At 53.3% G+C, this 25232-nt stretch overlaps 1 protein-coding gene and 1 long non-coding RNA gene across 9 annotated transcripts in view; both read left to right on the top strand.

Moving 5' to 3' along the window:
* The first annotated feature begins 525 nt into the window (after positions 1–525).
* EPHX2 (epoxide hydrolase 2) overlaps positions 526–25232 on the top strand; it is an 89015-nt gene continuing 64308 nt past the window's right edge. For 2 of the 5 annotated variants that reach the window (XM_032103322.1, XM_032103324.1), the window contains exons 1-13: positions 526–670; positions 8687–8771; positions 12218–12377; positions 15051–15241; positions 17490–17612; positions 17849–17923; positions 20939–21034; positions 21178–21256; positions 22998–23032; positions 23115–23204; positions 24466–24551; positions 24646–24757; positions 24865–24939. In XM_032103322.1, coding sequence (XP_031959213.1) covers positions 570–670; positions 8687–8771; positions 12218–12377; positions 15051–15241; positions 17490–17612; positions 17849–17923; positions 20939–21034; positions 21178–21256; positions 22998–23032; positions 23115–23204; positions 24466–24551; positions 24646–24757; positions 24865–24939 — 1308 coding nt within the window. In that variant the 5' untranslated portion in view covers positions 526–569. Of the gene's footprint in view, positions 671–8686; positions 8772–12217; positions 12378–15050; positions 15242–17348; positions 17354–17489; positions 17613–17848; positions 17924–20938; positions 21035–21177; positions 21257–22997; positions 23033–23114; positions 23205–24465; positions 24552–24645; positions 24758–24864; positions 24940–25232 lie in introns of those variants that run through there. The other 3 variants (XM_032103323.1, XM_032103325.1, XM_032103327.1) reach the window with 3 other exon arrangements.
* On the top strand, positions 15248–17465 carry LOC116441447. 4 transcript variants are annotated; one of them, XR_004239073.1, is made up of 3 exons: positions 15248–15996; positions 16354–16970; positions 17354–17465. It is a non-coding gene; the product is annotated as an uncharacterized LOC116441447 (long non-coding RNA). The 4 variants fall into 4 exon arrangements; XR_004239074.1 differs by lacking the exon at positions 17354–17465 and having other exon boundaries at positions 16354–16391; positions 16584–16982; XR_004239075.1 differs by lacking the exon at positions 17354–17465 and having other exon boundaries at positions 16354–16391; positions 16686–16982.

The following is a 25232-nucleotide window of genomic DNA, read 5'->3' on the forward strand; positions in this document are numbered from 1 at the left end:
GACCCCAAAAATCCTTCAGTGACCCCATAATCCGATTGTGATCCCCAAAATCCCTCTGGGACCCCAAAAATCCCAATGAGACTCCCCAAAATCCCATTTTGACCCCCCCTAAAATCCCTCCGTGACCCCAAAATCCCCCTGGGACCCCAAAAATCCCACTGGGACCACCCCAAATTCCACCTGGGACCCCAAAATCCCTCCGGGATTCCCCTAAAATCCCTCCGTGACCCCAAAACTCCCCTGGGACCCCAAAAAATCCCACTGGGACCCCAAAAATCCCCCTTTAAACCCCAAAAAATCCCCCTGGGACCCCAAAAAATCCCCCTTAACCCCCCCCGAAACCCCCAAATCCCCTCCCAGCCCCTTCCCGGCGCCTCCAATTTGGGGGAAAATCCCGGGATTTGGGGCAAACCGGGAATGGGGGCGGGGCCGGGACCCACGGGGGGGCGTGGTTTCGCGGAGGGGGCGTGGCCTCGGCGCGGAGGGGGCGTGGCTTGGCGGAGGGGGCGTGGCCTGAGCGCTGCCAAAGGTCGAGGTCGCGGGTTCGAGTCCCGGTTCCGGCGGCGGCCATGGCGCGGCGGGCGGTGCTCTTCGACCTCGGTGGGGTTTTGTTCGGGCCGGGTCTGCAGCACTTCCTGGGCTCGTGCGAGCGGGAATGGGGCTTGCCTAGGTAGGGCACGGCTCGCTTGGCACGGTTTGGCACGGTTTGGCACGGCTCGGCCTGGCACGGCCTGGCACGGCCTGGCTTGGCCTAACGCGCCCGCCCGCGCCTCAATGGAGGGCCGCTCTGTCGGAGAACCATAGAGACGACGCCTAAATTTTGTGGTTGGCGGCGCCCGCCCGCAACTTTGGCGATTTTGGAATGGGGGAGCGGCAAATTTGGGGAGGGAAAAGAAAAAATCCGGGAATGAGGAATTTGGGATCCCTCCGTGGATATGGGGTGCGGGATAGGGGGGATCCCGCTGGGTGTGGGGCGCTGGGATAATAAATTCCCAAAAAAATCGAGCCCTGGGATAATAAATCCCAAAAAAATCGAACCCTGGGATAATAAATTCCCAAAAAAATCAAACCTTGGGATAATAAATTCCCAAAAAAAAAATTGGACCACCCAGCGATTTTTCCCGGTGATTAAAGACGGCAACGGCCGAAGCCGATTTTTTGGGATGCGATTTTTTGGGAATTTATCGCTCCGGGGAATTCATTCCCATCGATCCCGGCCTCGTTTCTCCCTGATTTACGACTCCCAAAATCCCTCGCTCATCGCCTTATCCCTGGCAAAATTCCCGGTGGGAATAAAAGTCTTGGGAATGACGGATGGGGACAGAGCTCCGTGCCCTTGGATCCTGATTTTCTTCCCAAAAAATCCATCCTGAGCGGCTTTTCCCACTTTTCCTCCCCAAAATTCCATCCTGAGCGGCTTTTCCCGCTTTTTCTCCCCAAAAAATCCATCCTGAGCGGCTTTTCCCACTTTTCCTCCCCAAAATTCCATCCTGAGCGGTTTTTCCCGATTTTTCTCCCCAAAATTCCATCCTGAGCGGCTTTTCCCGCTTTTCCTCCCCAAAATTCCATCCTGAGCAGCTTTTCCCAATTTTTCTCCCCAAAATTCCATCCTGAGCAGCTTTTCCCACTTTTCCTCCCCAAAATTCCATCCTGAGCAGCTTTTCCCACTTTTCCTCCCCAAAAATTCCATCCTGAGCGGCTTTTCCCGATTTTTCTGCCCCAAAATTCCATCCTGAGCAGTTTTTCCCAATTTTTTCTCCCCAAAATTCCATCCTGAGCGGCTTTTCCTGCTTTTCCTCCCCAAAATTCCATCCTGAGCAGCTTTTCCCACTTTTCCTCCCCAAAATTCCATCCTGAGCAGCTTTTCCCACTTTTCCTCCCCAAAATTCCATCCTGAGCGGTTTTTCCCGATTTTTCTCCCCAAAATTCCATCCTGAGCAGCTTTTCCCAATTTTTCTCCCCAAAAATTCCATCCTGAGCAGCTTTTCCCAATTTTTCTCCCCAAAATTCCATCCTGAGCGGTTTTTCCCGATTTTCCTCCCCAAAAATTCCATCCTGAGCAGCTTTTCCCAAATTTCCTCCCCAAAAATTCCATCCTGAGCAGCTTTTCCCAATTTTTTCTCCCCAAAATTCCATCCTGAGCAGCTTTTCTCACTTTTCCTCCCCAAAATTCCATCCTGAGCGGCTTTTCCCGATTTTTCTGCCCCAAAATTCCATCCTGAGCAGCTTTTCCCAATTTTTTCCCCCCAAAATTCCATCCTGAGCAGCTTTTCCCACTTTTTCTCCCCAAAATTCCATCCTGAGCGGTTTTTCCCAATTTTTCTCCCCAAAATTCCATCCTGAGCGGCTTTTCCCACTTTTCCTCCCCAAAATTCCATCCTGAGCAGCTTTTCCCGATTTTTCTGCCCCAAAATTCCATCCTGAGTGTTTTTCCCAAATTTTTCTCCCCAGAATTCCATCCTGAGCGGCTTTTCCCGATTTTTCTCCCCAAAATTCCATCCTGAGCGGCTTTTCCCACTTTTCCTCCCCAAAATTCCATCCTGAGCAGCTTTTCCCACTTTTCCTCCCCAAAATTCCATCCTGAGCGGTTTTTCCCGATTTTTCTCCCCAAAATTCCATCCTGAGCAGCTTTTCCCAATTTTTCTCCCCAAAAATTCCATCCTGAGCAGCTTTTCCCACTTTTCCTCCCCAAAATTCCATCCTGAGCAGCTTTTCCCGATTTTTCTGCCCCAAAATTCCATCCTGAGCAGCTTTTCCCAAATTTTCTCCCCCAAAATTCCATTCTGAGCAGCTTTTCCCACTTTTCCTCCCCAAAATTCCATCCTGAGCAGCTTTTCCCACTTTTTCTCCCCCAAAATTCCATCCTGAGCGGCTTTTCCCACTTTTCCTCCCCAAAATTCCATCCTGAGCGGCTTTTCCCGATTTTTCTGCCCCAAAATTCCATCCTGAGCAGCTTTTCCCAAATTTTCTCCCCCAAAATTCCATCCTGAGCAGCTTTTCCCACTTTTTCTCCCCCAAAATTCCATCCTGAGCAGCTTTTCCCACTTTTTCTCCCCAAAATTCCATCCTGAGCGGCTTTTCCCGATTTTCCTCCCCAAAATTCCATCCTGAGCGGCTTTTCCCACTTTTCCTCCCCAAAATTCCATCCTGAGCGGTTTTTCCCGATTTTTCTCCCCAAAATTCCATCCTGAGCGGCTTTTCCCGCTTTTCCTCCCCAAAATTCCATCCTGAGCGGCTTTTCCCACTTTTCCTCCCCAAAATTCCATCCTGAGCGGCTTTTCCCGATTTTTCTGCCCCAAAATTCCATCCTGAGTGGTTTTTCCCAATTTTTTCCCCCCAAAATTCCATCCTGAGCGGCTTTTCCCGATTTTTCTGCCCCAAAATTCCATCCTGAGTGGTTTTTCCCAATTTTTCTCCCCAAAATTCCATCCTGAGCGGCTTTTCCCGATTTTTCTGCCCCAAAATTCCATCCTGAGTGGTTTTTCCCAATTTTTTCTCCCCAAAATTCCATCCTGAGCGGTTTTTCCCACTTTTCCTCCCCAAAATTCCATCCTGAGCGGCTTTTCCCGCTTTTCCTCCCCAAAATTCCATCCTGAGCAGCTTTTCCCGATTTTTCTGCCCCAAAATTCCATCCTGAGCGGTTTTTCCCAATTTTTCTCCCCAAAATTCCATCCTGAGCGGCTTTTCCCAATTTTTCTCCCCAAAAATTCCATCCTGAGCGGCTTTTCCCAATTTTTCTCCCCAAAATTCCATCCTGAGCGGCTTTTCCCGCTTTTCCTCCCCAAAATTCCATCCTGAGCAGCTTTTCCCGAATTTTCTGCCCCAAAATTCCATCCTGAGCAGCTTTTCCCAATTTTTTCTCCCCAAAATTCCATCCTGAGCAGCTTTTCTCACTTTTCCTCCCCAAAATTCCATCCTGAGCGGCTTTTCCCGATTTTTCTGCCCCAAAATTCCATCCTGAGTGGCTTTTCCCAATTTTTTCCTCCCCAAAATTCCATCCTGAGCGGCTTTTCCCACTTTTTTCTCCCCAAAATTCCATCCTGAGCAGCTTTTCCCACTTTTCCTCCCCAAAAATTCCATCCTGAGCAGCTTTTCCCAATTTTTTCTCCCCAAAAATCCATCCTGAGCGGTTTTTCCCGATTTTCCTCCCCAAAAATTCCATCCTGAGCAGCTTTTCCCAATTTTTTCTCCCCAAAATTCCATCCTGAGCGGCTTTTCCCGATTTTTCTCCCCAAAATTCCATCCTGAGCGGCTTTTCCCACTTTTTCTCCCCAAAATTCCGTCCTGGGCGGCTTTTCCCAATTTTTTCTCCCCAAAATTCCATCCTGAGCAGCTTTTCCCACTTTTCCTCCCCAAAATTCCATCCTGAGCAGCTTTTCCCACTTTTTCTCCCCCAAAATTCCATCCTGAGCAGCTTTTCCCAATTTTTTCTCCCCAAAAATCCATCCTGAGCGGTTTTTCCCGATTTTCCTCCCCAAAAATTCCATCCTGAGCAGCTTTTCCCAATTTTTTCTCCCCAAAATTCCATCCTGAGCGGCTTTTCCCGATTTTTCTCCCCAAAATTCCATCCTGAGCAGCTTTTCCCACTTTTTCTGCCCCAAAATTCCATCCTGAGCAGCTTTTCCCAATTTTTTCTCCCCAAAATTCCATCCTGAGCGGCTTTTCCCGATTTTTCTCCCCAAAATTCCATCCTGAGCAGCTTTTCCCACTTTTTCTCCCCCAAAATTCCATCCTGAGCAGCTTTTCCCAATTTTTTCTCCCCAAAATTCCATCCTGAGCGGTTTTTCCCGATTTTTCTCCCCAAAATTCCATCCTGAGCGGTTTTTCCCGATTTTTCTCCCCAAAATTCCATCCTGAGCAGCTTTTCCCAATTTTTTCTCCCCAAAATTCCATCCTGAGCGGCTTTTCCCGATTTTTCTCCCCAAAATTCCATCCTGAGCAGCTTTTCCCACTTTTCCTCCCCAAAATTCCATCCTGAGCAGCTTTTCCCAATTTTCCTCCCCAAAATTCCATCCTGAGCAGCTTTTCCCACTTTTCCTCCCCAAAAATTCCATCCTGAGCGGCTTTTCCCAAATTTCCTCCCCAAAAATTCCATCCTGAGCAGCTTTTCCCAAATTTCCTCCCCAAAAATTCCATCCTGAGCAGCTTTTCCCAATTTTTTCTCCCCAAAATTCCATCCTGAGCAGCTTTTCCCACTTTTTCTCCCCAAAATTCCATCCTGAGCGGTTTTTCCCAATTTTTCTCCCCAAAATTCCATCCTGAGCGGCTTTTCCCACTTTTCCTCCCCAAAATTCCATCCTGAGCAGCTTTTCCCGATTTTTCTGCCCCAAAATTCCATCCTGAGTGTTTTTCCCAAATTTTTCTCCCCAGAATTCCATCCTGAGCGGCTTTTCCCACTTTTCCTCCCCAAAATTCCATCCTGAGCAGCTTTTCCCACTTTTCCTCCCCAAAATTCCATCCTGAGCGGTTTTTCCCGATTTTTCTCCCCAAAATTCCATCCTGAGCAGCTTTTCCCACTTTTTCTCCCCCGAAATTCCATCCTGAGCAGCTTTTCCCAATTTTTCCTCCCCAAAATTCCATCCTGAGCGGCTTTTCCCACTTTTCCTCCCCAAAATTCCATCCTGAGCGGCTTTTCCCAATTTTTCTCCCCAAAAAATTCCATCCTGAGCGGCTTTTCCCAATTTTTCTCCCCAAAATTCCATCCTGAGCAGCTTTTCCCACTTTTTCTCCCCCGAAATTCCATCCTGAGCAGCTTTTCCCAATTTTTCCTCCCCAAAATTCCATCCTGAGCGGCTTTTCCCGATTTTCCTCCCCAAAAATTCCATCCTGAGCAGCTTTTCCCAATTTTTTCTCCCCAAAATTCCATCCTGAGCGGCTTTTCCCGATTTTTCTCCCCAAAATTCCATCCTGAGCAGCTTTTCCCACTTTTCCTCCCCAAAATTCCATCCTGAGCAGCTTTTCCCAATTTTCCTCCCCAAAATTCCATCCTGAGCGGCTTTTCCCACTTTTTCTCCCCCAAAATTCCATCCTGAGCAGCTTTTCCCACTTTTCCTCCCCAAAAATTCCATCCTGAGCGGCTTTTCCCAATTTTCCTCCCCAAAAATTCCATCCTGAGCAGCTTTTCCCAAATTTCCTCCCCAAAAATTCCATCCTGAGCAGCTTTTCCCAATTTTTTCTCCCCAAAATTCCATCCTGAGCAGCTTTTCCCACTTTTTCTCCCCAAAATTCCATCCTGAGCGGTTTTTCCCAATTTTTCTCCCCAAAATTCCATCCTGAGCGGCTTTTCCCACTTTTCCTCCCCAAAATTCCATCCTGAGCAGCTTTTCCCGATTTTTCTGCCCCAAAATTCCATCCTGAGTGTTTTTCCCAAATTTTTCTCCCCAGAATTCCATCCTGAGCGGCTTTTCCCACTTTTCCTCCCCAAAATTCCATCCTGAGCAGCTTTTCCCACTTTTCCTCCCCAAAATTCCATCCTGAGCAGCTTTTCCCACTTTTTCTCCCCAAAATTCCATCCTGAGCGGCTTTTCCCACTTTTCCTCCCCAAAATTCCATCCTGAGCAGCTTTTCCCACTTTTCCTCCCCAAAATTCCATCCTGAGCGGTTTTTCCCGATTTTTCTCCCCAAAATTCCATCCTGAGCAGCTTTTCCCAATTTTTCTCCCCAAAAATTCCATCCTGAGCAGCTTTTCCCGATTTTTCTGCCCCAAAATTCCATCCTGAGCAGCTTTTCCCACTTTTCCTCCCCAAAAATCCATCCTGAGCGGCTTTTCCCACTTTTCCTCCCCAAAATTCCATCCTGAGCGGCTTTTCCCACTTTTTCTCCCCAAAATTCCGTCCTGAGCGGCTTTTCCCACTTTTTCTCCCCCAAAATTCCATCCTGAGCGGTTTTTCCCACTTTTCCTCCCCAAAATTCCATCCTGAGCAGCTTTTCCCAATTTTCCTCCCCAAAATTCCATCCTGAGCAGCTTTTCCCACTTTTTCTCCCCCAAAATTCCATCCTGAGCAGCTTTTCCCAATTTTTCTCCCCAAAATTCCATCCTGAGCGGCTTTTCCCACTTTTCCTCCCCAGAATTCCATCCTGAGCAGCTTTTCCCGCTTTTTCTCCCCCAAAATTCCATCCTGAGCAGCTTTTCCCAATTTTTCTCCCCAAAATTCCATCCTGAGCGGTTTTTCCCGATTTTCCTCCCCAAAAATTCCATCCTGAGCAGCTTTTCCCAATTTTTCCTCCCCCAAAATTCCATCCTGAGCGGCTTTTCCCAATTTTTCTCCCCAAAATTCCATCCTGAGCAGCTTTTCCCACTTTTTCTCCCCCAAAATTCCATCCTGAGCGGCTTTTCCCAATTTTTCCTCCCCAAAATTCCGTCCTGAGCGGCTTTTCCCACTTTTTCTCCCCAAAATTCCGTCCTGGGTGGCTTTTCCCACTTTTCCTCCCCAAAATTCCATCCTGAGCAGCTTTTCCCACTTTTCCTCCCCAAAATTCCATCCTGAGCGGTTTTTCCCGATTTTTCTCCCCAAAATTCCATCCTGAGCGGCTTTTCCCGCTTTTCCTCCCCAGAATTCCATCCTGAGCGGCTTTTCCCACTTTTCCTCCCCAAAATTCCATCCTGAGCGGCTTTTCCCACTTTTCCTCCCCAGAATTCCATCCTGAGCGGCTTTTCTCACTTTTCCTCCCCAAAATTCCATCCTGAGCGGCTTTTCCCGCTTTTTCTCCCCCAAAATTCCATCCTGAGTAGCTTTTCCCACTTTTTCTCCCCAAAATTCCATCCTGAGCGGCTTTTCCCACTTTTCCTCCCCAAAAATTCCATCCTGAGCGGCTTTTCCCACTTTTCCTCCCCAAAATTCCATCCTGAGCAGCTTTTCCCACTTTTTCTCCCCAAAATTCCATCCTGAGCAGCTTTTCCCACTTTTCCTCCCCAAAATTCCATCCTGAGCGGTTTTTCCCACTTTTTCTCCCCAAAATTCCATCCTGAGCGGCTTTTCCCAATTTTTCTCCCCAAAAATTCCATCCTGAGCAGCTTTTCCCACTTTTTCTCCCCCAAAATTCCATCCTGAGCAGCTTTTCCCAATTTTTTCTCCCCAAAATTCCATCCTGAGCGGTTTTTCCCACTTTTCCTCCCCAAAATTCCATCCTGAGCGGCTTTTCCCGATTTTTCTCCCCAAAAATTCCATCCTGAGCAGCTTTTCCCACTTTTCCTCCCCAAAATTCCATCCTGAGCGGCTTTTGCCGATTTTTCTCCCCAAAAATTCCATCCTGAGCGGCTTTTCCCACTTTTTCTCCCCCAAAATTCCATCCTGAGCAGCTTTTCCCAATTTTTTCTCCCCAAAATTCCATCCTGAGCGGTTTTTCCCACTTTTTCTCCCCAAAATTCCATCCTGAGCGGCTTTTCCCACTTTTCCTCCCCAAAAATTCCATCCTGAGCGGCTTTTCCCACTTTTCCTCCCCAAAATTCCATCCTGAGCAGCTTTTCCCACTTTTTCTCCCCAAAATTCCATCCTGAGCAGCTTTTCCCACTTTTTCTCCCCAAAATTCCATCCTGAGCGGCTTTTCCCACTTTTCCTCCCCAAAAATTCCATCCTGAGCGGCTTTTCCCGATTTTTCTGCCCCAAAATTCCATCCTGAGCAGTTTTTCCCAATTTTTTCTCCCCAAAATTCCATCCTGAGCGGCTTTTCCCGCTTTTCCCGGCAGGAATTTCCTCTGGGATGTGCTCCTTTCCGGCGGATCCCAAAGCTCCTATTCCAGAGCCTTGAGGGGACAAATCACCTTGAGCCAGGTGTGGGGGTTTTTTGGGAATGAGCCTCTGGAAAATCCTCTGGGATCGGGGAAGGAGGATCAGGCTCGGGATTTTTTGGGAATGAGCCCCTGGAGCATCCTCTGGGTTTTTTGGGGTTTTTTTTGGGAATGAACCTCTGGAAAATCCTCTGGGATCGGGGAAGGAGGATCAGGCTCGGGGTTTTTTGGGATAAAGGGAAGGAGGATCAGGCTCGGGATTTTTTGGGAATGAGCCCCTGGAGCATCCTCTGGGTTTTTTTGGGGTTTTTTTTGGGAATGAACCTCTGGAAAATCCTCTGGGATCAGGGATGGATCAGGCTTGGGGTTTTCTGGGAATGAGCCTCTGGAATAAAGGATGGAGGATCAGGCTCGGGGGTTTTTTGGGATAAAGGGAAGGAGGATCAGGCTCGGGATTTTTTGGGAACGAGCATCCTCTGGAAAATCCTCTGAGATCGGGGAAGGAGGATCAGGCTCGGGATTTTTTTGGGATAAAGGATGGAGGATCAGGCTCGGGATTTTTTGGGAATGAGCCCCTGGAGCATCCTCTGGGTTTTTTGGGGTTTTTTTTGGGAATGAGCCTCTGGAAAATCCTCTGGGATCGGGGAAGGAGGATCAGGCTCGGGGTTTTTTTTGGGATAAAGGGAAGGAGGATCAGGCTCGGGGTTTTTTTGGGATCAGGGAAGGAGAATCAGGCTCGGGGTTTTTTTGGGAATGAGCCCCTGGAGCATCCTCTGGGTTTTTTGGGGGTTTTTTTGGGAATGAGCCTCTGGAAAATCCTCTGGGATCGGGGAAGGAGGATCAGGCTCGGGGTTTTTTGGGATAAGGGAAGGAGGATCAGGCTCGGGATTTTTTGGGAACGAGCATCCTCTGGAAAATCCTCTGGGATCGGGGAAGGAGGATCAGGCTCGGGATTTTTTTGGGATAAAGGATGGAGGATCAGGCTCGGGGTTTTTTTGGGAATGAGCATCCTCTGGGATAAAGGATGGATCAGGCTTGGGGTTTTTTGGGAATGAGCATCCTCTGGGATAAAGGATGGATCAGGCTTGGGGTTTTTTGGGAATGAGCCCCTGGAACATCCTCTGGGATAAAGGGAAGGAGGATCAGGCTCGGTATTTTTTGGGATAAAGGGAAGGAGGATCAGGCTCGGGATTTTTTGGGAATGAGCATCCTGTGGGATAAAGGATGGATCAGGCTCGGGGTTTTTTGGGAATGAGCCCCTGGAACATCCTCTGGGTTTTTTGGGGGTTTTTTTGGGAATGAGCCTCTGGAAAATCCTCTGGGATCGGGGAAGGAGGATCAGGCTCGGTATTTTTTGGGATAAAGGGAAGGAGGATCAGGCTCGGGTTTTTTTGGGAATGAGCCCCTGGAGCATCCTCTGGGTTTTTTGGGGTTTTTTTTGGGAATGAACCTCTGGAAAATCCTCTGGGATCGGGGAAGGAGGATCAGGCTCGGGGTTTTTTGGGATAAAGGGAAGGAGGATCAGGCTCGGGATTTTTTGGGAATGAGCCCCTGGAGCATCCTCTGGGTTTTTTGGGGTTTTTTTTGGGAATGAGCCTCTGGAAAATCCTCTGGGATCGGGGAAGGAGGATCAGGCTCGGGGTTTTTTTGGGATAAAGGGAAGGAGGATCAGGCTCGGGATTTTTTGGGAATGAGCCCCTGGAGCATCCTCTGGGTTTTTTGGGGTTTTTTTTTGGGAATGAGCCTCTGGAAAATCCTCTGGGATTGGGGAAGGAGGATCAGGCTCGGGGTTTTTTGGGATAAAGGGAAGGAGGATCAGGCTCGGGATTTTTTGGGATCAGGGAAGGAGAATCAGGCTCGGGGTTTTTTTGGGAATGAGCCCCTGGAGCATCCTCTGGGTTTTTTGGGGGTTTTTTTGGGAATGAACCTCTGGAAAATCCTCTGGGATCGGGGAAAGAGGATCAGGCTCGGGGTTTTTTGGGAATGAGCGTCTGGAAAATCCTCTGGGATCGGGGAAGGAGGATGAGGCTCGGGGTTTTTTTGGGAAAAGGGATGGATCAGGCTCGGGTTTTTTTGGGAATGAGCCCCTGGAGCATCCTCTGGGTTTTTTTGGGGTTTTTTTTGGGAATGAACCTCTGGAAAATCCTCTGGGATCGGGGAAGGAGGATCAGGCTCGGGGTTTTTTGGGAATGAGCCCCTGGAGCATCCTCTGGGTTTTTTTGGGGTTTTTTTTGGGAATGAACCTCTGGAAAATCCTCTGGGATCAGGGATGGATCAGGCTTGGGGTTTTCTGGGAATGAGCCTCTGGAATAAAGGATGGAGGATCAGGCTCGGGGTTTTTTTGGGATAAAGGATGGAGGATCAGGCTCGGGATTTTTTGGGAATGAGCCTCTGGAAAATCCTCTGGGATCGGGGAAGGAGGATCACCCTCAGGGTTTTTTGGGATAAAGGGAAGGAGGATCAGGCTTGGGATTTTTTGGGAATGAGCATCCTGTGGGATAAAGGATGGATCAGGCTCGGGGTTTTTTGGGAATGAGCCCCTGGAACATCCTCTGGGTTTTTTGGGGTTTTTTTTGGGAATGAGCCTCTGGAAAATCCTCTGGGTTTTTTGGGGTTTTTTTTGGGAATGAGCCTCTGGAAAATCCTCTGGGATCGGGGAAGGAGGATCAGGCTCGGGGTTTTTTTGGGATAAGGGAAGGAGGATCAGGCTTGGGATTTTTTGGGAATGAGCATCCTGTGGGATAAAGGATGGATCAGGCTCGGGATTTTTTTGGGATAAAGGATGGAGGATCAGGCTCGGGATTTTTTGGGAATGAGCCCCTGGAGCATCCTCTGGGTTTTTGGGGGGTTTTTTTGGGAATGAGCCTCTGGAAAATCCTCTGGGATCGGGGAAGGAGGATCAGGCTCAGGGTTTTTTTGGGATAAAGGGAAGGAGGATCAGGCTCAGGGTTTTTTGGGAATGAGCCCCTGGAAAATCCTCTGGGATAAAGGGAAGGAGGATCAGGCTCGGGGTTTTTTGGGAATGAGCCTCTGGAAAATCCTCTGGGACAAAGGATGGATCAGGCTCGGGGTTTTTTGGGATAAGGGAAGGAGGATCAGGCTCGGGATTTTTTGGGAATGAGCATCCTGTGGGATAAAGGGAAGGAGGATCAGGCTCGGGGTTTTTTTGGGAATAATCCAAGGACGCCGTGAGGTTCTTGAGGGGGGAGATGCGACGGGATCAATCCCGCCTGGAATTTAATCCCTGCTTTGCCAGAAATATCCCAAGGAGAGGCCGAAGGACAAATTCCCGGCGCAGGGAGGATTTTGGGATCGGGTCCTTCCCGGAAAAGCCTCTCAGACGTTGGGATGAGGCCATTCCCGGAGGGATCCCAATCCCTGTGGATGTGGCCCTTGGGGTCACGGATTTGTGGTGGCCACGGCTTGGGTTTGGTGGCCCCCGAGGGCTTTTCCAAGCGGGAGATCTCCCGCATTCCGTGGCTTTTCCAGCTGTTTTCCGAGGTGGACGAAGGCTGCCGGCGCCGCGCCTCTTCCTTGGGAATCGCCATTCCCGGCGCCTTTTCCGCCGCTCGGCCCTTCCAGGACCTGCAGGCTCAGGGCAGCGTCGACGTCCGCATGCTGAGGGTGGCCGGGATCCTGCGCTGGAATGGTGGGTCTGGAATGCTGGGAATGCTGGGAATGCTGGGAATGCTGGGATGGAGAATGGGAGAGGCCACCAGGGAGGGGCCATCGTTGGGGTCCTGGTTGGGCACAGCACAAAGTCCTGGGGGGTCGCACCATGAGATCCCAGTTGGTTCCAGCCCCAGGTCCTGGTTGGTCCCACCATGGGGTTCTGGTTGGTTCTCCAGTGCCAGGTCCTGGTTGGTCCCACCCTGGAGTTGTGGTTGGTTCTCCAGTGCCAGGTCCTGGCTGGGCACAGCACAAGGTCCTGGTTGGTCCCACCATGAGATCCCAGTTGGTTCCAGCACAAGGTCCTGGTTGGTCCCACCATGGAGCTGTGGTTGGTTCTCCAGTGCCAGGTCCTGGCTGGGCACAGCACAAGGTCCTGGTTGGTCCCACCATGAGATCCCAGTTGGTTCCAGCACAAGGTCCTGGTTGGTCCCACCATGGGGTTCTGGTTGGTTCCAGCGCCAGGTCCTGGTTGGTCCCACCCTGGAGTTGTGGTTGGTTCTCCAGTGCCAGGTCCTGGTTGGGCACAGCACAAGGTCCTGGTTGGTCCCACCATGAGATCCCAGTTGGTTCCAGCACAAGGTCCTGGTTGGTCCCACCATGAGATCCCAGTTGGTTCCAGCCCCAGGTCCTGGTTGGTCCCACCATGAGATCCCAGTTGGTTCCAGCACAAGGTCCTGGTTGGTCCCACCATGGAGCTGTGGTTGGTTCCAGCCCCAGGTCCTGGTTGGTCACGGGACAAGGTCCTGGTTGGTCCCACCACAACATCCCAGTCACTCCCCTATGGAATCCTGGTCACTCCCCTCCCCATCTCCACATTCCCAACCTCCGCCTTGATCCCACCAGGAATGTCCCCTATGGATATCCCAAACCCTCCTGCCCATCCCTGGATCCCACCGGGAATGTCCCCTATGGATATCCCAAACCCTCCTGCCCATCCCTGGATCCCACCGGGAATGTCCCCTATGGATATCCCAAACCCTCCTGCCCATCCCTGGATCCCACCGGGAACGTCCCCTATGGATATCCCAAACCCTCCTGCCCATCCCTGGATCCCACCGGGAACGTCCCCTATGGATATCCCAAACCCTCCTGCCCATCCCTGGATCCCACCGGGAACGTCCCCTATGGATATCCCAAACCCTCCTGCCCATCCCTGGATCCCACCGGGAATGTCCCCTATGGATATCCCAAACCCTCCTGCCCATCCCTGGATCCCACCGGGAACGTCCCCTATGGATATCCCAAACCCTCCTGCCCATCCCTGGATCCCACCGGGAATGTCCCCTATGGATATCCCAAACCCTCCTGCCCATCCCTGGATCCCACCGGGAATGTCCCCTATGGATATCCCAAACCCTCCTGCCCATCCCTGGATCCCACCGGGAATGTCCCCTATGGATATCCCAAACCCTCCTGCCCATCCCTGGATCCCACCGGGAATGTCCCCTATGGATATCCCAAACCCTCCTGCCCATCCCTGGATCCCACCGGGAACGTCCCCTATGGATATCCCAAACCCTCCTGCCCATCCCTGGATCCCACCGGGAACGTCCCCTATGGATATCCCAAACCCTCCTGCCCATCCCTGGATCCCACCGGGAACGTCCCCTATGGATATCCCAAACCCTCCTGCCCATCCCTGGATCCCACCGGGAATGTCCCCTATGGATATCCCAAACCCTCCTGCCCATCCCTGGATCCCACCGGGAATGTCCCCTATGGATATCCCAAACCCTCCTGCCCATCCCTGGATCCCACCGGGAACGTCCCCTATGGATATCCCAAACCCTCCTGCCCATCCCTGGATCCCACCGGGAACGTCCCCTATGGATATCCCAAACCCTCCTGCCCATCCCTGGATCCCACCGGGAACGTCCCCTATGGATATCCCAAACCCTCCTGCCCATCCCTGGATCCCACCGGGAACGTCCCCTATGGATATCCCAAACCCTCCTGCCCATCCCTGGATCCCACCGGGAATGTCCCCTATGGATATCCCAAAGCCTCCTGCCCATCCCTGGATCCCACCGGGAATGTCCCCTATGGATATCCCAAACCCTCCTGCCCATCCCTGGATCCCACCGGGAATGTCCCCTATGGATATCCCAAACCCTCCTGCCCATCCCTGGATCCCACCGGGAACGTCCCCTATGGATATCCCAAACCCTCCTGCCCATCCCTGGATCCCACCGGGAATGTCCCCTATGGATATCCCAAACCCTCCTGCCCATCCCTGGATCCCACCGGGAATGTCCCTATGGATATCCCAAACCCTCCTGCCCATCCCTGGATCCCACCGGGAATGTCCCTATGGATATCCCAAAGCCTCCTGCCCATCCCTGGATCCCACCGGGAACGTCCCCTATGGATATCCCAAACCCTCCTGCCCATCCCTGGATCCCACCGGGAATGTCCCCTATGGATATCCCAAACCCTCCTGCCCATCCCTGGATCCCACCGGGAATGTCCCCTATGGATATCCCAAACCCTCCTGCCCATCCCTCGCCCTCCTCCCGGGAATCCTCTTCTGGAGAAAGCCTCGAACCCCCAAATCCTGGGATGAGAACCTCTCCGAAAACCCCGGATGCGGAGGAGAGGAGGACGAGGCGGAATCCGACGCTCCGGGCTGAGAATTCCAAGCTTTTCCCAGGATTCAAGACCTGCGCCCTGACCAACAACTGGGTGGACGACAGCGACGGCCGATCGGCCGCGGCCGCGCTCCTGGAGCGGCTCCGGCGCCACTTCGACCTGGTCCTGGAATCCTGCCGGATCGGGATGTGCCAACCGGATCCCGGGATCTACTCCTACGCCCTGGAGGCGCTGCAGGCGCAGCCGCAGGAGGTGCCCTGATCCCAAAAAAAAACCCCTGGGAATGGGGGATTTTCCAATCCCACAAATCCTTGGATGGATCCTTGGATGTTCCCAGGGATTTGAAGTCTCAGGAGATGCCACAATCCCAAAAAAAAGCCTGGGAATGGGGGGATTTTCCAGCCCTACAAATCCTTGGATTTTCCCGGGATTAGGAAACCTCAGGAGATGCCATAATCCCAAAAACCCCTGGGAATGGGGGATTTTCCAGCCCCACAAATCCTTGGATGGATCCTTGGATGTTCCCAGGGATTTGAAGCCTCAGGAGATGCCACAATCCCAAAAATCCCTGGGAATGGGGGGATTTTCCAGGCTCCCAAATCCTTGGATGATTCCCAGGGATTTGAAGCCTCAGGAAATGCCACAATCCCAAAAAAATCCCTGGGAATGGGGGATTTTCCAGGCTCCCAAATCCTTGGATGTTCCCAGGGATTTGAACCCTCAGGAAGTGCCACAATCCCAAAAAAACCCTGGGAATGGGGGATTTTCCAGCCCTACAAATCCTTGGATGATTCCCAGGGATTTGAAACCTCAGGAGATGCCACAATCCCAAAAAAAACCTGGGAATGGGGGATTTTCCAGCCCCACAAATCCTTGGATGTTCCCAGGGATTTGAAACCTCAGGAAGTGCCACAATCCCAAAAAAAACCAGGGAATGGGGGATTTTCCAGGCTCCCAAATCCTTGGATGAATCCTTGGATGTTCCCAGGGATTTGAAGCCTCAGGAGGTGCCCTGATCCCAAAAAAACCTGGGAATGGGGGATTTTCCAGCCCTACAAATCCTTAGATGTTCCCGGGATTAGGAAACCTCAGGAGATGCCACAATCCCAAAAATCCCTGGGAATGGGGATTTTCCAGGCTCCCAAATCCTTGGATGATTCCCAGGGATTTGAAGTCTCAGGAGATGCCACAATCCCAAAAAAATCCCTGGGAATGGGGGGTTCCTCCAATCCCACAAATGCTTGGATGATTCCCAGGGATTTGAAGCCTCAGGAAGTGCCATAATCCCAAAAAAAACCAGGGAATGGGGGATTTTCCAGCCCCACAAATCCTTGGATGTTCCCAGGGATTTGAAGCCTCAGGAGATGCCACCTTGGCTGTTCCCGGGGTTAGGAAAGCTCAGGTGGTGCCCTGATCCCAAAAAAAACCTGGGAATGGGGGATTTTCCAGGTTCCCAAATCCTTGGATGATTCCCAGGGATTTGAAGCCTCAGGAAGTGCCACAATCCCAAAAATCCCTGGGAATGGGGGGATTTTCCAGGCTCCCAAATCCTTGATTGAATCCTTGGATGAATCCCAGGGATTTGAACCCTCAGGAGATGCCACAATCCCAAAAAAATCCCTGGGAATGGGGGATTTTCCAGGCTCCCAAATCCTTGATTGAATCCTTGGATGTTCCCAGGATTAGGAAACGTCAGGAGGTGCCTCGATCCCAAAAAAACCCCTGGGAATGGGGGATTTTCCAGCCCCACAAATCCTTGGATGATTCCCAGGGATTTGAAGCCTCAGGAAGTGCCACAATCCCAAAAAAAACCTGGGAATGGGGGATTTTCCAGGCTCCCAAATCCTTGGATGGATCCTTGGATGTTCCCAGGATTAGGAAACGTCAGGAGGTGCCTCGATCCCAAAAAAACCCCTGGGAATGGGGGATTTTCCAGGCTCCCAAATCCTTGGATGTTCCCAGGGATTTGAAGCCTCAGGAAGTGCCACAATCCCAAAAAAAAACAGGGAATGGGGGGTCTTTCCAATCCCACAAATCCTTGGATGAATGCTTGGATGTTCCCAGGGATTTGAACCCTCAGGAGATGCCACAATCCCCAAAAAAACCTGGGAATGGGAGGATTTTCCAGCCCCACAAATCCTTGGATGGATCCTTGGATGTTCCCAGGATTAGGAAACGTCAGGAGGTGCCTCGATCCCAAAAAAACCCTGGGAATGGGGGATTTTCCAGCCCCACAAATCCTTGGATGATTCCCAGGGATTTGAAGCCTCAGGAGATGCCACAATCCCAAAAATCCCTGGGAATGGGAGGGTTCCTCCAATCCCACAAATCCTTGGGTGAATCGTTGGATTGAAGCCACAGGAGGTGCCCTGATCCCAAAAAAAAAAACCAGGGAATGGGGGATTTTCCAGCCCTACAAATCCTTGGATGATTCCCAGGGATTTGAAGCCTCAGGAGATGCCCTGATCCCAAAAAACCCTGGGAATGGGGCATTTTCCAGGCGATCCTCCTGGATGACCAGGCGGAGAACCTGGCGGCGGCGCGGGATTTGGGAATGGCCACGATCCTGGTCCGGGACCCCGACTCCGCCCTCAGGGAGCTGCAGGAACTCTCCGGGGTCCAGGTACGGGAAAAAGCCGCCCGGAATTCCCAGAATTCCCAGCAATTCCAATGGGATTCACCCTTCCCGCGGCAAAAGGTCGGAATAACGAGCTCGAAGGCCATCCCGGACTCCAAGGAATTCCATGATTCCATAATTCCTGGAGAGCTGGGAGAGACGGGATCCGGTTCTGGGGTCGGCAGCATCCGGGTGGGATATCCCATGGAATTCCAGGAGCTCATTCCTGGCTCATCCCGCAGCTCCTGGGCCAGGAGGAGCCGCTGCCGATTCCGTGCGATCCGGCCGGGGTCACGCACGGATACGTCTCCATCCGGGTATGGAATGAGGGCTCCGGGGGCTCGGGAAGATCCGCGGGGGTTTTTGGGAATGTGGGGGGGATCCGGGATTGGGAATGGAAGGAGGAGCTGCTGCGGCCTTCGGGAATTCTCCGGGTGTTCCAGGGGGATTTGGAATTTTGGGAATGGAGAGGGTGGTGGGGAGTGGAATTGCAGGTGGTGGGAGCTGGAATTCCAGGCTGGAAGGGTTGTGGGCTCTGGAATGTTGGGCTGGAAGGAGTGGAAAGCTCTGGAATATTGAGCTGGAGGGGATGGTGGCCTCTGGAATTCCAGGTGGAAAGGGTGGTGGGTTTGGAATTCCAGGCTGGAAGGGATGTGGGGCTCTGGAATTCCAGGGGATGGGCTCCAGAATTCCAGGCTGGAAGGGGTGGTGGGGTTTGGAATTCCAGGCTGGAAGGAGTGGAAAGCTCTGGAATGCTGGGCTGGAGGGGGTGGTGGAAAGCTCTGGAATTTGAGGGGACGGGCTCCGGAATTCCAGGCTGGAAGGAGTGGTGGGCTCTGGAATTCCAGGGGATGGGCTCCAGAATTCCAGGCTGGAGAAGGTCATGGCCTCTGGAATTCCAGGCTGGAAGGAGTGGTGGGATTTGGAATTCTGGGCTGGAGGGGATGTGGGGCTCTGGAATTCCAGGGGATGGGCTCCAGAATTCCAGGCTGGAGAAGGTCATGGCCTCTGGAATTCCAGGCTGGAAGGAGTGGTGGGATTTGGAATTCTGGGCTGAAGGGGATGGGGGGCGCCGGAATTCTGGGTTGGAGCAGGTGGTGGGGTCTGGAATTCCAGGCTGGAAGGGGTGATGGGGTTTGGAATTCCAGGTGGAAAGGGCGATGGGCTCCAGAATTCCAGGTGGTGGGCTCTGGAATTCCAGGCTGGAAGGAGTGGAAAGCTCTGGAATGCTGGGCTGGAGGGGGTGGTGGGGTCTGGAATTCCAGGGGATGGGCTCCAGAATTCCAGGCTGGAAGGAGTGGTGGGATTTGGAATTCCAGGCTGGAAGGGGTGGAAAGCTCTGGAATACTGAGCTGGAGGGGGTGGTGGGCTCTGGAATTCCAGGGAATGGGCTCTGGAATTCCAGGCTGGAAGGAGTGGTGGGATTTGGAATTCTGGGCTGGAGGGGATGTGGGGCTCTGGAATTCCAGGGGATGGGCTCCAGAATTCCAGGCTGGAGAAGGTCATGGCCTCTGGAATTCCAGGCTGGGAGGGTGGTGGGCTCTGGAATTCCAGGGGATGGGCTCCAGAATTCCAGGCTGGAAAGGGGATGGGGGGCTCCGGAATTCTGGGTTGGAGCAGGTGGTGGGGTCTGGAATTCCAGGTGGAAAGGGTGGTGGCCTCTGGAATTCCAGGCTGGAAGGGGTGGTGGGGTCTGGAATGTTGGGCTGGAAGGAGTGGAAAGCTCTGGAATACTGAGCTGGAGGGGGTGGTGGGGTCTGGAATTCCAGGTGGAAAGGGTGGTGGGGTCTGGAATTCCAGACTGGAAGGGGTGGTGGGGTCTGGAATGTTGGGTTGTAAGGGATGGTGGCCTCTGGAATTCTGGGTTGGAGCAGGTGGTGGCCTCTGGAATTCCTGACTGGAAGGGGTGGTGGCCTCTGGAATTCCAGGATGCAGGAGGTGGTGGGCTCCAGAATTCCAGGCTGGAGAGGGTGGTGGGATCTGGAATTCCAGGCTGGAAGGGGTGGGAAGCTCTGGAATATTGAGCTGGAGAGGGTGGTGGGCTCTGGAATTCCAGGGAATGGCTCTGGAATTCCAGGCTGGAAGGAGTGGTGGGATTTGGAATTCTGGGCTGGAGGGGATGTGGGGCTCTGGAATTCCAGGGGATGGGCTCCAGAATTCCAGGCTGGAGAAGGTCATGGCCTCTGGAATTCCAGGCTGGAAGGAGTGGTGGGATTTGGAATTCTGGGCTGAAGGGGATGGGGGGCTCCGGAATTCTGGGTTGGAGCAGGTGGTGGGGTCTGGAATTCCAGGCTGGAAGGGGTGATGGGGTTTGGAATTCCAGGTGGAAAGGGCGATGGGCTCCAGAATTCCAGGTGGTGGGCTCTGGAATTCCAGGCTGGAAGGAGTGGAAAGCTCTGGAATGCTGGGCTGGAGGGGGTGGTGGGGTCTGGAATTCCAGGGGATGGGCTCCAGAATTCCAGGCTGGAAGGAGTGGTGGGATTTGGAATTCCAGGCTGGAAGGGGTGGAAAGCTCTGGAATACTGAGCTGGAGGGGGTGGTGGGCTCTGGAATTCCAGGGAATGGGCTCTGGAATTCCAGGCTGGAAGGAGTGGTGGGATTTGGAATTCCAGGCTGGAGGGGATGTGGGGCTCTGGAATTCCAGGGGGTGGGCTCCAGAATTCCAGGCTGGAAGAGGTGGTGGGGTTTGGAATTCCAGGCTGGAAGGAGTGGAAAGCTCTGGAATGCTGGGCTGGAGGGGGTGGTGGGGTCTGGAATTCCAGGGAATGGGCTCTGGAATTCCAGGGAATGGGCTCTGGAATTCCAGGCTGGAAGGAGTGGTGGGATTTGGAATTCTGGGCTGGAGGGGATGTGGGGCTCTGGAATTCCAGGTGGTGGGCTCCAGAATTCCAGGCTGGAGAAGGTCATGGCCTCTGGAATTCCAGGCTGGAGAGGGTGGTGGGCTCTGAAATTCCAGGGGATGGGCTCCAGAATTCCAGGCTGGAAAGGGGATGGGGGGCTCCGGAATTCTGGGTTGGAGCAGGTGGTGGGGTCTGGAATGCTGGGCTGGAAGGGATGGAAAGCTCTGGAATACTGAGCTGGAGAGGGTGGTGGGGTCTGGAATTCCAGACTGGAAGGGGTGGTGGGTTTGGAATTCCAGGTGGAAAGGGCGATGGGCTCCAGAATTCCAGGTGGTGGGCTCTGGAATTCCAGGCTGGAGGGGATGGAGGGCTCTGGAATTCCAGGCCGGAAGCGGGCGCTGCACTCCGGAATTCCGGCATTCCGGCTGCGGGCCCTGGCAGAGGGTTCCGGTTGCCCCGGATCCATGAGGAATTCCCGGTTTTTTTTTCCAGCCGGGAGTGCGGCTGCACTTCGTGGAACTGGGCCAGGGCCCCGTGCTCTGCCTGTGCCACGGATTCCCGGAATCCTGGCTCTCCTGGCGCTTCCAGGTGATTTCGGGAGTTATTCGGGAATCCGGCGGGTGGGGGAGGCGCCGTTCCCGAGGCTCTTCCCGAATTCCTGGGAATGCCGGGATGGGATCCGGGGGGGGTCCGCGCAGCCTTTGGAATGCGCTGCTCTCCCTCCGCGGCAGATCCCGGCGCTGGCCGATGCCGGATTCCGGGTGATCGCCCTGGAAATGAAGGGATACGGGGAATCCACGGCTCCGGCGGGTGAGCCGGGAATTCCGGGAATTCCGGGATGGGAATGGTCAATCCGGGAGGGGGATGGATGTGGGAATGGGAGCTGGGAATTCCGGGAATTCTGGGATGGGATGGGCTTGGAATGGTCAATCTGGGAGGGGGATGGATGTGGGAATGGGAGCTGGGAATTCTGGGAATTCTGGGATGGGAATGGTCAATCCGGGAGGGGGATGGATGTGGGAATGGGAGCTGGGAATTCCGGGAATTCCGGGATGGGATGGGCTTGGAATGGTCAATCTGGGAGGAGGATGGATGTGGGAATGGGAGCTGGGAATTCCGGGAATTCCGGGATGGGATGGGCTTGGAATGGTCAATCTGGGAGGGGGATGGATGTGGGAATGTGAGCTGGGAATTCTGGGATGGGAATGGCCAATCCAGGAGGGGATGGATGTGGGAATGTGAGCTGGGAATTCTGGGAATTCTGGGATGGGAATGGTCAATCCGGGAGGGGGATGGATGTGGGAATGGGAGCTGGGAATTCTGGGAATTCCGGGATGGGAATGGTCAATCCGGGAGGGGGATGGATGTGGGAATGGGAGCTGGGAATTCCGGGAATTCCGGGATGGGAATGGTCAATCCGGGAGGGGGATGGATGTGGGAATGGGAGCTGGGAATTCCGGGAATTCTGGGGTGGGATGGGCTTGGAATGACCAATCCTGGTGGGAGATGGATGCGGGAATGTGAGCCGGGAATTCTGGGAATTCCGGGGATTCCAGGAATTCTGGGATGGGAATGGCCAATCTGGGAGGGGGATGGATGCGGGAATGTGAGCTGGGAATTCTGGGAATTCCGGGATGGGAATGGTCAATCCGGGAGGGGGATGGATGTGGGAATGGGAGCTGGGAATTCCGGGAATTCCGGGAATTCTGGGGTGGGATGAGATGGGAATGACCAATCCCAGGAGGGAATGGATGTGGGAATGTGAGCTGGGGATTCTGGGAATTCCGGGATGGGAATGGTCAATCTGGGAGGGGGATGGATGTGGGAATGTGAGCTGGGAATTCTGGGAATTCTGGGAATTCTGGGATGGGATGGGATGGGATGAGCTTGGAATGACCAATCCTGGTGGGAAGGGACGGATGTGGGAATGTGAGCCGGGAATTCTGGGAATTCTGGGGATTCCAGGAATTCTGGGATGGGAATGGCCAATCTGGGAGGGGGATGGATGCGGGAATGTGAGCTGGGAATTCTGGGAATTCCGGGATGGGAATGGTCAATCCGGGAGGGGGATGGATGTGGGAATGGGAGCTGGGAATTCCGGGAATTCCGGGAATTCTGGGGTGGGATGAGATGGGAATGACCAATCCCAGGAGGGAATGGATGTGGGAATGTGAGCTGGGAATTCTGGGAATTCCGGGATGGGAATGGTCCATCTGGGAGGGGGATGGATGTGGGAATGTGAGCTGGGAATTCTGGGAATTCTGGGAATTCTGGGATGGGATGGGATGGGATGAGCTTGGAATGACCAATCCTGGTGGGAAGGGACGGATGTGGGAATGTGAGCCGGGAATTCTGGGAATTCCGGGGATTCCAGGAATTCTGGGATGGGAATGGCCAATCTGGGAGGGGGATGGATGCGGGAATGTGAGCTGGGAATTCTGGGAATTCCGGGATGGGATTTGGCTTGGAATGACCGACCCCAGGAGGGGCTGGATGCCGGGAATCGCTCCATGGAAAGCAGAGCTCCATGGAGACGCCGTTTTCCCGGCAGATATCCCGGAATATTCCCAGGAGCGGATCTGCGAGGTGAGGCGCTGCTGGGAGCGGCGGCGGCTGGGCGGGGCTGATCCCCAGGGGATCCCATCGCCTTTTCCGCTCCTTTTCCCAGGATTTCGTGACCTTCTTGGATAAACTGGTGAGGAGCCGCCCTGGCCGGGTCCGGTTTTCCGGGAAAATTTGGGATTTCTCCCTCTGGATGGTTTTTTTTTTTTTCCTCCTCCTTCCCATCCTTGGGATGTGGCAGCTCCCGGAATCCTCGGAAAGGCACCGAGCCCGTCCCGGTGTTTGCCGTGGGAGGGATTTTCGGGATGGGAATGGGATGAATCCTGGGATTCCTGGGATGATCCCAAGGGGGCTGGAATGTTTGGGAATCACAGCTGGAAGAATCCTGGGATTTCCGGGATGATCCCAAGGGGCTGGAATGATTTGGAATCAGAGCTGGGATTTCTGGGATCCTCCTGAGGGGCTGAGATGTTTGGGAATCGCAGCTGGGAGAACTCTGGGATTTCCAGGATTCTCCCAAGGGGCTGGAATCACTGGGAATCACAGCTGGGAGAATCCCGGGATTCCTGGGATGATCCCAAGGATCTGGGATAGCCGGGAATCACAGCTGGGAGAATCCTGGGATTTCTGGAATGACCCCAAAGGGCTGGAATGACCGGGAATCACAGCTGGGATGATTCTGGGATTCCTGGGATGATCCCAAGGGGCTGGAATGTTTGGGAATCACAGCTGGAAGGATCCTGGGATCCTCCTGAGGGGCTGGAATGACCGGGAATCACAGCTGGGAGAATTCTGGGATTCCTGGGATTCCTGGGATGATCCCAAGGGCCTGGAATCACTGGGAATCACAGCTGGGAGAATCCCGGGATTCCTGGGATGATCCCAAGGGCCTGGAATGTTTGGGAATCACAGCTGGGAGAATTCCGGGATCCTCCTGAGGGCCTGGGATATTTGGGAATCACAGCCGGGAGAATTCCAGGATGCTCCCAAATGTCTGGGATGGGTGGGAATCACAGCTAGAAGGATTCTGGGATTCCTGGGATGATCCCAAGGGGCTGGAATCACTGGGAATCACAGCTGGGAGAATTCCAGGATGATCCAAGGGGGCTGGAATAGTTGGGAATCACAGCTGGAAGGACCCTGGGATTTCTGAGATGATCCCAAGGGGGCTGGAATAGTTGGGAATCACAGCTGGAAGGACCCTGGGATTTCTGAGATGATCCCAAAGGGCTGGAAGGATCCTGGGATTTCCGGGATTCTCCCAAGGGGCTGGAATGTTTGGGAATCACAGCTGGGAGAACTCCGGGATCCTCCTGAGGGGCCGGGATGTTTGGGAATCACAGCCGGGAAGAATCCCGGGATTCTCCCGAGGGGTTGGAATGACTGGAGGAGTAAAAAGCCGGAGAAGCGGGAATGCCGGGCGGGGGAGGGCGATCCCGACTTTCTCTTTTCCGTAGGGAATCCCGCAGGTTGTCCTGGTGGGCCACGACTGGGGCGGAGCCGTGGCCTGGAACGTGGCCCTGTTCTATCCCGAGAGGCTCCGGTGAGTCCGGGAATATCCCGGCATTCCAGAGGCTCCGGCATCCCCCCAAAAATCCCGCCCTGATCCCGAATTTTCCCGCCCGGCCGATTCCCAGAGCCGTGGCCTCGCTGAACACTCCGTACCGGCCGGCGGATCCCGGCGTGGACATCATGGAAAAGTTGGGATCTTCTCCCGCCTTCGATTACCAGCTCTACTTCCAGGAGCCCGTGAGAATTCCCGAGGATTTTTCCGGGTTTTTTTTTTTTTTTTTTAGGGATCTGGGCCTTTCGGGGTGATCCGTGGGGGTTTTTTCCCGTTTTTTTTTTCTCCGTAGGGAGTGGCGGAAGCGGAGCTGGAAAAGGACGTCGGAAGGACGCTGAAGATCCTGATCCGCTCCTCGCGGGTGGAGGTGGTGCCGGGAGGGGATCTGTGGGATCTGTGGGATCTGTGGGATGGGATCCGATGGGATGGGATGGATCCATGGGCTGGGATCTGTGGGATTGTGGGATCTGTGGGATAATGGGATGGGATGGGCTGGGGTGGGATCCATGGGATGGGATCCGTGGGATCCCTGGGATGGGATGGAATCTGTGGGATGGGATCCATGGGATGGGATGGGATCCATGGGATGGGATGGGATCTCTGGGATGCAATCCATGGGATCCAGTGGGATGGGATGGGATCCGTGGGATCCGATGGGAT

Source organism: Corvus moneduloides, chromosome 3 (genome assembly GCF_009650955.1).
Source record: "Corvus moneduloides isolate bCorMon1 chromosome 3, bCorMon1.pri, whole genome shotgun sequence".
Lineage (NCBI taxonomy): Eukaryota > Metazoa > Chordata > Aves > Passeriformes > Corvidae > Corvus > Corvus moneduloides.